The 11,480-nt window shown below is 48.2% G+C and overlaps 1 protein-coding gene across 2 annotated transcripts; it reads left to right on the top strand.

Annotated features, from left to right (window-relative positions):
* Positions 1-2,516: 2,516 nt before the first annotated feature.
* LOC123119162 (dihydroceramide fatty acyl 2-hydroxylase FAH1) lies at positions 2,517-6,274 on the top strand. Of its 2 annotated transcripts, none has more exons than XM_044538866.1 (8): positions 2,517-2,672; positions 4,168-4,242; positions 4,653-4,745; positions 4,825-5,021; positions 5,107-5,212; positions 5,475-5,621; positions 5,707-5,857; positions 5,981-6,274. In XM_044538866.1, exons 2-7 carry the CDS (start codon positions 4,192-4,194, stop codon positions 5,824-5,826), a joined length of 714 nt encoding a protein of 237 aa, XP_044394801.1. In that variant the 5' UTR covers positions 2,517-2,672; positions 4,168-4,191; the 3' UTR covers positions 5,827-5,857; positions 5,981-6,274. The 2 variants fall into 2 exon arrangements, with proteins under 2 accessions (XP_044394801.1, XP_044394803.1); XM_044538868.1 differs by having other exon boundaries at positions 2,533-2,672; positions 4,174-4,242.
* The last annotated feature ends 5,206 nt before the right edge of the window (positions 6,275-11,480 follow it).

The following is an 11,480-nucleotide window of genomic DNA, read 5'->3' as shown; positions in this document are numbered from 1 at the left end:
GAGGTGATCATGGGTATATACTTATATACTTTACATGATACCTGTGGTGACTAAAGTCGGGTCGGCTCTTGGAGTACCCGCGAGTGGATCTTTGTGGCGGAGCGACAGGGCAAGTTGAGACCACCTAGGCGAGAGGTGGGCCTGGCCCTGGTCGGCGTTCGCGGTTACTTCATAATAACACGCTTAACGAGGTATTGGTATTTGATCTGAGTCTGGCCACTAGCCTATACGCACTAACCAACTACGCGGGAACAGTTATGGGCACTCAGCGCCGTGGTAACAGCCGAAGCCTTCGTGACGTCAGCGACTGAGCGGCGCGCGCCGGATTGGACTGGAACGCCTGCTAGGCTAGGTCTGCTTCCGGCCGCCCACGCAACGTGCAGGTGTGCAATGGGCGATGGGCCCAGACCCCTGCGCCATAGGATTTAGACCGGCGTGCTGACCTCTCTGTTGTGCCTAGGTGGGGCTGCGACATGTTGATCTTCCGAGGCCGGGCATGACCCAGGAAAGTGTGTCCGGCCAAATGGGATCGAGCGTGTTGGGTTATGTGGTGCACCCCTGCAGGGAAGTTTATCTATTCGAATAGCCGTGTCCTCGGTAAAAGGACGACCCGGAGTTGTACCTTGACCTTATGACAACTAGAACCGGATACTTAATAAAACACACCCTTCCAAGTGCCAGATACAACCCGGTGATCGCTCTCTCACAGGTCGACGAGGAGAGGATCGTCGGGTAGGATTATGCTATGCGATGCTACTTGGTGAACTTACCATCTACTCTCTTCTACATGCTGCAAGATGGAGGCTTCCAGAAGCGTAGTCTTCGACAGGACTAGCTATCCCCCTCTTATTCTGGCATTCTGCGGTTCAGTCCACCGATATGGCCCCTTTACACATATACCCATGCATATGTAGTATAGATCCTTGCTTGCGAATACTTTTGATGAGTACTCACGATTGCTTTTCTCCCTCTTTCCCCCCTTTCCCTTCTACCTGCTTGTCGCAACCAGATGCTAGAACCCAGGAGCCAGACGCCATCGTCGACGCCGACTCCTACTACACCGGAGGTGCCTACTACTACGTTCAGGCCGCTGACGACGACCAGGAGTAGTTTAGGAGGATCCCAAGCAGGAGGCCTGCGCCTCTTTCGATCTGTATCCCAGTTTGTGCTAGCCTTCTTAAGGCAAACTTGTTTACTTATGTCTGTACTCAGATATTGTTGCTTCCGCTGACTCGTCTATGATCGAGCACTTGTATTCGAGCCCTCGAGGCCCCTGGCTTGTATTGTGATGCTTGTATGACTTATTTATGTTTTAGAGTTGTGTTGTGATATCTTCCCGTGAGTCCTTGATCTTGATCGTACACGTTTGCGTGCATGATTAGTGTACGATTGAATCGGGGGCGTCACAAGTTGGTATCAGAGCTGACTGCCTGTAGGAATCCCCCTTCCACACTCCTTGGCCGAAGTCGAGTCTAGACATTGCAAAACTTTTTACTAACATGGCTGTGTGTCTTACGGGCCCACGTCGCCATTGGGTGGTACTAGGATCTTTTACTCCTCGATCTTTACTCTGGGACTCTGAACTCTCTTCTACTCGGGTTAAACAAATTTACTAACTCTAACACTAGGATCCCGTGACCACATTCACCCCAAAGTTGGATAAGCCATAGTTATTCCTTAGAATAGTATTTTGAACAATGCCCACACCGTCGTTTGGCTCCTTTGAAACATCTTTGTTTTCAGATGGAACCCACGAGGCAGGTCGTGCGCCACACGACGGCCATTGGTGCCTCGGGATCACCTGCTGTGCTAGCTGAGATGATGACCTATCTGGGTTATCGCTGGCACCCTGAGTACACCGTCTACGAGGAGTACCAGGACTTTAACCAGGAGCAGTACCGTGCCATCGTCCACCTCTACTCTCGGGAGTATGACTCCACTACTATGCTGCACACTACTCATGGTGTTGGAGTGACCATCGATGTTGGTGCTCTGACACATCTTCATGGAGAGTATCGGGAGTTGGACACCTCCCCTTTCAGGCACATTGCTATCGCATCCGATGTTGGTGCGGAGGGATACTACACTGCTGCCTACTCCACTGTCACCCGAGAGCCCTTCTACTATCAGAACTTGGTTCTGCATGCTGATGGGCTGGATCGAGCTAACCGAGCTCTTCACCACGAGTTGTACACCACCCGTCAGCACCTTTAGTCATGAATTTAGGAGCTCGAATGTCGAGGCTCACAATTTAGCGAAGCATGCTCTCTCACTTGGTGTTGGCCGACGTGTGTGGTTAGGCAACTCAGGTGATCTTTTTTTCGTCCCTGTAAACATTGTGACGAGTTAAATAAAAGCTTCGCGAGATTGTCTAAAAAAAAATTTACGACGAGACCAACCTGCGAAACCCCCAAAGCCGAGGGAGCGATCTACAAAAAGCCAAACACCAGCAGCAGACCAGCACACCACACCATGCCAAGTCGTCTCCGCTATAACTAAAGCGCCCTCCGCCTTCGGCCTTCGTCCCCTCCCATCTCCCTCCGAGCGAGCTCCCGAGCAGCAGCGGCGGCCGGCCTCCCTCCCCCGCGCGCGCCCCAGCCGCTCGCGCCGGCCCGGCCCCCCGCCGCCCCTCCCCCTCCAGCGGCGTCGGCGGAAGGCATTGCGCCGAGCAGGTTCGTTCGTTTCCCCTGTCCCGCCGTCTCTTTCTTGGACTTCCACTAGGTGCTAGATCCGGGCGGAAACGGCGGTTAGATCCGCCGCATTACTCGGCCGGCCGCCCTTCGCCGGAGGGCCAGCGTCTTTAGCGGCCTCTCCGAGCCTAGGCCGCGCGTCCAGTGCGGAGCTGCTGACGCATCTGGGAATTTCCTTTTCGGCCGACAGCGCCTGGCCTCGGGCAAGAATCTGTCTGTTCATGCTTGCTTTGGCTGTAGACGACGGCGACGGTGGTTTAGCATTGGGAGCTCTCGAGCATAGCATATTTCTCTTTGCGTGTGTGTGGCTGTGGCTGGATAGCGACCTCTGATTCTTTGCTTCGCCCCTAATCTTATAACAGTCAAAGCGTTCGTCAGCATTCAGATTCTCGTGAAATTCACAATGGGCGGCCGACGACCCATCATTGCTACGACGAGTGCTCGCCCGCCGTCCACTCTTGGGAAATTTACAATGGGCGAGCGAGGACCAGCCAGGCAAAGAGTTGCCAAAATCATGCTTGCCGTCGTTGTCGTTGTCCGGGACGATGCGTGAGCACGATCAGATTTTTGTACAAGCCACGGAATCGACGCGGCGACAATTAATCTCGGTCATGTAGTGAGACGCCTGCTTGATTATGCTCTTTATTTAGCTGGCCAACTGTTGGAACGAGCGATGTTACGTCCCAGTTTAGGCTAAACTGGCCACCCATCATAAGTTTTCTAATTATGGGGGTTGTGATTAAGCAATCCCCCAGCCGGCACACAGCTTTTCCCCTTGGATTCCAGTGGGGGCGTGAGATGCCATACAGCCGGGTTCTGAGCTGTGCCTCTCTTGTATTCTTGCACAGCTTTATTAGATAGAATATGCCGTGGAGTCAAATTGCCATGAATTTGTGTAACATGGCAAAAAGGCTTTGCCCCCATGTGCACCTGTCTCTGAACTGGAATTTCAGTTTTTTTCTTCCTTTTTTTTTGTAATGAATGAATGGACTCAAAACCAGATCATGTGATCTGGACGATCTGAGGATATTCCCAGTCTGTGGTGCTGTGCCACGCCTTGAGACCAAGGCCTGATTCGGCCCTTGGGCCCAAGGTCCTCATAGAATAGTGACGCCAGGGCGTCATGGCCACTTGCTCCTTTGATTGTTTAAATGTTCAATCGGTTGGCTGAGAACAGCTGCTCAAATTGTTAAATATCGGGGGCACTGAGAGCTGGCTGTTGGGTCCATATCATGACAGAAATGTGGGAGCATGGTGGTATGCTGTCACTCGAGTGTCAATTAAAAATTACCCAACTTAGACAGTAAAAATGCAGAAGATAGTACAGACTGCGAATGTTGCACAGTAGCAGTCACACACCGGTAGTGATCCCATAAGTTCATCTTGCCCTGCATGGATTTGTAGTATCATTTATTTGTTCTACATTTCATGACCTTTTATATGAAATACCTCTATTCTTACTTTTTCTTATGTACAGTAACAGTAATCACAGTCCAAGACAATGGTTGCTCAAGCCTTTACCGTCGATTTGGACAAGCCTCTTGTATTTCAGGTAAATGTGCCCATATTTAATTTTGCTCTGTTTTTTCAACTCTGAGTGCCTATTTGGCATATTGGCTTTATGCTCTTTAAAAAAAGAAGAATTGTGGTATAAGTGGATTTTCCAAAGGAACAAGTCAGTGTAGAGTACACATGACTAAGAGTTTGTAGCTACAGGTGCTGCTGGTTCTTAAAGCACATTATTTGCTCATCCCCAAAATGTAGAGTACATATTTTTATGTATTAGAAAATGTAAATTATGATAGTTAAATTGAGAAGCTTTAGCTCATCCCCAAGATGTATCAGTAATCTTTGATCATGACTGTTGCCTAATTCTTCTGTTTAAGCTTTGCTGTTTGGGTGAGTTGAAATGCAGGCATGCTCTTTGATTATGTATTCAAATATTTGGGTGTAATTTTTCAGGTTGGTCATCTGGAGGAACAGTATCAGGACTGGGTTCACCAGCCAATTGTTAGCAAAGAGGGGCCACGGTTTTTTGCCAATGATGTATTGGAGGTGAGCATTCTGTTTTTTCTTTTGCACTTCATCTATCTGAAATTTCGGACATTATGTTCTGATGAATGGCTCATTTCAGTTCTTAACACGTACGAAATGGTGGGCAGTTCCTCTCATTTGGTTGCCTGTTGTTTGCTGGTGCTTGAATACATCAATCCAAATGGGCCACACAGTTCCAGAAGTAGCGCTGATGGTTGTGGCAGGAATATTCATCTGGACACTGGTTGAATACGTGCTGCATCGGTACCTTTTCCACATAGATACTAAAAGTTACTGGTAAGTTGTGCTCCCATCCCAGTTACTGCTAAAGTCTTAGCACATGAGATGATCATCTTCTGATCATAGCTGTTTTGACGTGCAGGACAAACACAGCTCACTACCTTCTGCATGGATGCCATCACAAGCATCCAATGGATGGACTTCGACTTGTGTTTCCACCAACTGCTGCAGCCATCTTGTGCTATCCGGTAAATAGTCTCTCTCATCGATTGATAGCAGAACAACACTGTTAGTGGCACCCATCAACTGAAGCATGGCAACACTTTTCCACATTTGTTCTATATACTGCTTTAGCCTTTTAGTGCCGGCCTGTACATGAAAGAGTGTTGGCCATTCGAACCGAGTTGGATGCCCTCTGCAGGATTGTGAAAGAATGTGTATTTGACTCATCATTTTGTTCTACCATGCTGTATTTATTTTTAATGCTGTTCTTGTGCTCTGTCCATCCAGTTCTGGAATTTTGTCAAGCTCTTCACTACTACAACTACCACTCCTGGCGTGTTTGGAGGTGGCCTGTTGGGTTACGTGATCTATGATTGCACACACTACTACCTGCATCACGCACAGCCCTCATCCGATCCTGCAAAATATCTCAAGGTGCTTATTATCTCATCCTGAAGCTTATCAAAGCACTCCCATCTCTTTGTGCACTGACTAACATGTTGTTTTCGCTGCATATCAGAAATACCATCTGAACCATCACTTCAGAATTCAAAACAAGGGCTTTGGAATAACATCGACCCTGTGGGACCATGTATTTGGAACGCTGCCTTCAACAAAAACCGCCGACAAGAGCTCTTGAGTTGTACTGCCTTGCATTGCCAGATATCAAGGTCAGGCTCGCACCATTCCCATGTTTCTACCCCCCTCATGCTACATCCCCATTCCATTACCGACCTCGGCCCGTGTCGAGGGAAGGTAGAGGAAGACTAATAAATACCACTTTGCTCATGCAGAATGTCCAATGGTTGATGACGGGTTGAACGGACGGATGAACAAACAATTAATTGGAGATGTCACTGAAGTGCTTACATCCTTGATGAGGTGTTGCGAATAGAGTGGTTCCAGACTTGAGCATATGTTGTCATGTGTACAGAGAGGATTTTCTATCTAATAGTATAGCACCAGCGTCGTTCATTTGTGGCTGTTGGTGGCCAGTATAATTTTGGGACCAAGTAATTGCATTGCTTGATATATTTGTAAGTTTCACCAGCTTTGCTAGTATTCAGCGAACCATTCCGTTTTCTTTCCATTGCGGGCCTTTACTGCTTTTTTTACGGGTTCCCTCGGTTAAGTTTCGTCTGAATTCAAATGGTACAAGTCACTCGGTTAAACTTTGCACACAAGATCTTAGTCTATGTGAGCTGACCGAGCCAGACCATCTAAAAGGAAAAACTGAACTGAAACTCATCGATGAGAATGAACAAGAGCTCCAACACAGCAAACCAAACTTGTCAGGAATGATCGAGGAGTGACAGTGCTGGACAAGGTCATCTTCAGGAAGGAAGTGCACTTCAAGCTGAAGCTTCCTCTGTTCTCGAGGTGGTGCAAATCACCTCAACAATGGGGTGTAAGCAAGGCGGTGCAAATCACCTCAACAAATGGTGTGTAAGCAGGTGATTCTGGAGATAGATTCGACGGTTCTGAAGAAAGCTATTACATCAAGTGATTATGATCTAGGGCCGCTGGACGTTTCATTTAGAGAAATAAAAGCCATGTTGTGAGTTGGTTTTGAAAACTTCAGAATATCTGCTGTATCAAGATCATGTAGATCATTTAATGTAGTATCTCATGCACTAGCTGCGCGTGACACTCTATTAGGGGTTCGCTACCGTTAGGGCTGGAGACAGGGGGTGAGCAGGGGTAAGCCCCCGATCGGCCCCCTCAATGTATCATGGACTATCCTAGTTTTTTTTTTGAGGCAAACTCGCAAAGCTTTTTATTAACCCGTCACAACGTTTACAGGGACGAAACTAAGCTCTCCAGAGTGGCCTAACCAAACATGGCGACCGGTCCCTAGAGTTAAGGCATGCTTTGCAAGCTTGTGGGCCTCGACATTCGAGGTTCTAAATTCATGAGAGAAAATACAAGAATTGAAATCTCTAGACGTCTAATTAATCTCCATCACCACTGCCCCATATTCAGATGAGGTACCTTTCCCAATTGCCTCCGCCGCGGCTTGGCAATCGGATGCAATCGACACCTTTTGGATGTATAGATCATTAGCTAGAGCTAAGGCTTCTCGGATGCCAAGAACCTCAAGCACCTCCGGATCTTCAATGCTCCCAAACACAACAGGTGACGCTCCTTGGAAGATTCCTGCTTCATCCCGGCAAATCGCCCCAACCGCACCAAAACGGCCCGACCTTGAAACTGCAGCATCCGAGTTAATCTTTGCATGATCCTCTGGGGGTGGTAACCAGCCCCTAGGTCGTAGTGGAGTTGCCTCTCGAGCAGCAGGCGGTGGAGAGGCCGTGCACTCAAGGTCAGCCAGGAATCTATTTATGAATGCATGTGTTGCAAAGGGTGTCTGCAGGATTCCCTCATGGATAACTTTCCGACGTGCATACCAGATGGCCCATAGGGTAGTGATAAGAATGGCGAATTCCTTCTGTGAGATTGAGTCGCTCATGGCAAATAACCAGGCCTTGGCATCTTCATCTTTATTCATACACATGTGTTGTACTAGCTCCTCGTTTGACAATGCCCAAACGCTCTGAGATAAGGTGCAGTCCAACAAGGAGTGTCGCCAGCTATCTTCCATACCGCAGATGGCACAAACATGAGAGTCTGACATGTTTCATCGGTGTAGCACGTCACTTGTTGGAATGGAATGATGTGCCAGCCGCCATGTGAACACCTTGAGTTTGGATGGAACCTGAAGTTTCCACACCGACGTCCAGCCCCGCCGCTCGCCTTCGACATTTGAGGTATCGTCACTTCCCATTAGCCATGCTTCTCTTCCTCTTTTGACTCGGCTAAGTAAGTTATATGCTGATCTTACCGAGAAAATGCCCTTAGGGTCCCCGGCCCAAGCCCAAAAATCATCAATTTGCCTGGTACATAGTGGGATCTTGAGAACTGATTCAGCATCTAGAGGAGTAAACACTTGGCGTACTAGCTCCTCGTTCCAACTTGCCGTTGTTGCATCGATTAGCTCAGACACAAGTTGCGGTGGATTGTCAACCATGGCCCTGATCGGTCGAAGTAAAAGATCCCGGGGTATCCAATTGTCTGTCCAGATATTTGTTGTGGTTCCATCTCCTATTCTGCGCACAATGCCAAGTCGCATGATATCTCGGCCATCTAGGACAGCTCGCCAAATCTGTGAAGGATGGTGGCCCAGCTCTGCCTCTAGGATTGTAGTATCAGGAAAATATACAACCTTCAGCAGTCTCGCACTGAGGGAGTTGGGCTCATTCAACAATCTCCATGACTGTCTTGCTAGTAAAGCAAGATTAAGAAGTTCCATGTCTCTAAAACCCAAATCCCCCAGATTTTTTGGCCGTGTGATAACATCCCATGACACCCAACAGGGCCTTCTCTTCCCTTGCTTGCTTCCCCACCAAAACTGTCTTATGATCGAGGTGATACTTTCACATAAGCCTCTTGGAAGTCTGAAACAAGACATTGAAAGAATGGGTATGGATTGTGCTACTGATTTGATGAGAACCTCTTTCCCGGCAGCTGACAGAAGTTTCTCCATCCAACCCTTGATCTTCTCCCAGATCCTGTCCCTTAGATATTTAAAAGTGCCATCCTTCGACTGCCCCACTTCTGTCGGCAAGCCCAAGTATTTCTCACTAAGGGACTCGTTCTGCACATTTAAACAGTTTTTCACCTCCTGCTTGAGAGAATCAGGGCACCCTTTACTGAAGAAAATTGATGACTTATCATGATTCACTCGCTGTCCCGATGCCGCACAATAAACATCCAATAGGTTTGAAACCAGATTTGCACCCTCAACGCTAGACTTAAAAAGCAGCAGGCTGTCATCTGCAAACAATAGGTGGTATCCTAGTTTTTTTTGAGGGAAACATGCTTTACTTTATTGATCAATAGAGCGAATTACAGGAATAATAGAAGTATCATGAGGGTGTAACAGCCATACATGGCGACCCTCCCCTAAATGTAAAGCATGTCTAGCTAAGCCATGAGCCTCCTTGTTGGAAAGACGTCTCTCATGGGTGAAAGAGCAGGACTGAAACTCCCTGCTCGAGTCGATGATCTCCTGCACGATTGGAGCAATTGTACCCATAGTTCCAGTTTGTATGTCCTTGACTACCGAAAGGCAATCTGAAGCCACCATAAAATGAGTCAGTGCGAGATCCCTGGCTAATGCAATAGCCTCGCGACATGCCAGAGCTTCCAATATATTCGGGTCGGTCATACCATGGAATACCACCGCTGCTGACCTAGCATATGCTCCTGATTGATCCCGACAGACCGTGCTAACAACCCCGATAGGAGGGTGTTTACAAGTAGCTGCATCAACATTTACCTTGTGGTGACCCGCCGGTGGTGGTATCCACTCTTGCACCCGCACTGGGGTTGTTCCGGGCTTCGTTATTTCATGTGACAAGGAAGCAATACTCAAATCTGCCAAGAAGCGTGTGATAAAAGCATGAGTCCCCATTGGGCTCTGGTGCTCCCCTTCATGGATTAGCTTTCGCCGCGCCGACCATATGGCCCATAGTGTCACGGTTAGCTTTGTGAACTCGGCATGTGGCATCGATTCTTGCATACTGAAGAGCCAAGCCTTTGCATTCGGTTCTGCTGTTGCAATAACATGCTCAACCAGCTCCGGGTCACCTAGCGCCCATACACAGCGCGCCATCGTGCACATTATCAATGAATGCATCCACGAGTCCTCTCCACAGATAGCACACCGCGACGATGTGGACATATTACGATGACTGAGGACATCCGCCGTGGGTATAGAGCATTGTGCAAGTCTCCACAGGAATACCTTTAGTTTCGACGGCACCGCAACCTTCCAGAGGTTAGTCCAGCTTGCTTCTTCTCTCGATCTATCAGCCGGGCTTGATCGTCCTTCGAGCCACGCCTCCCTCCTTAGCTTCGTATTGATGAGCATCCGATATGCCGAGCGGACAGAGAAGGAGCCCTTGTGCTTGTATGCCCATGCCCAGGAATCTCTGCAATGTCGAGTAGCTAGCGGGATATTGAGAATCACGTCCGCGTCTATTGGGAGAAAGGTTGCACGAACCACGTCCTGCTTCCACCTGGCGTTGGAGCTGTCGATCAGTTCGGACACAAACTGTGGCCTGTGTTGGCTCAAGCAAACAATTGGCCTGAGCGACGCCTCTTTTTGTACCCAGTTATGCTGCCATATCAAAGTATCTCTGCCATCGCAAATACGTTTGATGAGTCCCTGCGAGAGGATCTCCTTGCCCTCTACAATTGCCCTCCATATTTGAGATGGCTGGCTGCCCAGTGAAGCATCAAGAAAGTCTGTAGTTGGGAAGTAGCGCGCTTTCAAAATTTTTGCACTTAGTGTCTCTGGTGTTTGTAGGATTCTCCACGCCTGTCTTGCCAGCAGAGCAAGGTTAAACGGTTCAATATCCCTAAAACCCAGACCTCCTTCATATTTTGGCCTTGTCATCTTCTCCCAGGAGACCCAATTTGTCTTTCTTTCACCATGTTTACTCCCCCACCAAAACTTGCGTATGATGGAATTAATGTGAAGATAGAGGCCCCGAGGTAGCTTGAAGCAAGCCATAGAGTAGACCGGGATAGATTGAGCTACAGACTTTATAAGTACCTCTTTCCCTCCGGATGACAGCACCTTTTCCATCCATCCCTTAACTTTGCTCCACACTCTGTCCTTCAAATATTTGAAGGCTCCGTTTTTGCTGCTCCCAACATCCGTAGGCATGCCCAAGTACTTTTCTGAGAGACTCTCATTGTGAACATTCAAGGTATTTTTCATGCTCTCTTTAATACTCTGCGAGCAGCCCTTGCTAAAGAACACTGAAGATTTATCCAAGTTAATTTTCTGCCTTGAAGCATTGCAATATATTTCCAACAAAGAAGATACCTGAATAGCCCCCTCAACACTAGCCTTGACAAACAGCAGGCTATCATCTGCGAAAAGAAGATGGCTTACCGGCGGCGCCGTATCTGCCACTTTGATCCCATGCACTGGAGATGACTCTGTCTGGTTTTTTAAAAGGCACGAAAGGCCCTCTGCTGCCAACAAGAAAAGGTAAGGTGATATCGGATCCCCCTGTCGGATTCCTCGCGAAGGTGTGAATTTCTCAAGTTTCTTTCCATTGAACATAACCGAAAACTTGACTGAACATACCATCCTCATAACTGAGTTGACCCAGGCCGGCGCAAAACCTAGTTTAGTCATGATAGCACAGAGGTAGTCCCATTCCAAACGGTCATAGGCCTTCATCATGTCGAGTTTAAGAGCACAAAACCCATTCCTCT

This window comes from Triticum aestivum, chromosome 5D, assembly GCF_018294505.1.
Source record: "Triticum aestivum cultivar Chinese Spring chromosome 5D, IWGSC CS RefSeq v2.1, whole genome shotgun sequence".
Taxonomy (NCBI): domain Eukaryota; kingdom Viridiplantae; phylum Streptophyta; class Magnoliopsida; order Poales; family Poaceae; genus Triticum; species Triticum aestivum.
Note: the sequence above shows the minus strand (reverse complement) of the source record. Positions and strands in the feature narration are given on the sequence as shown.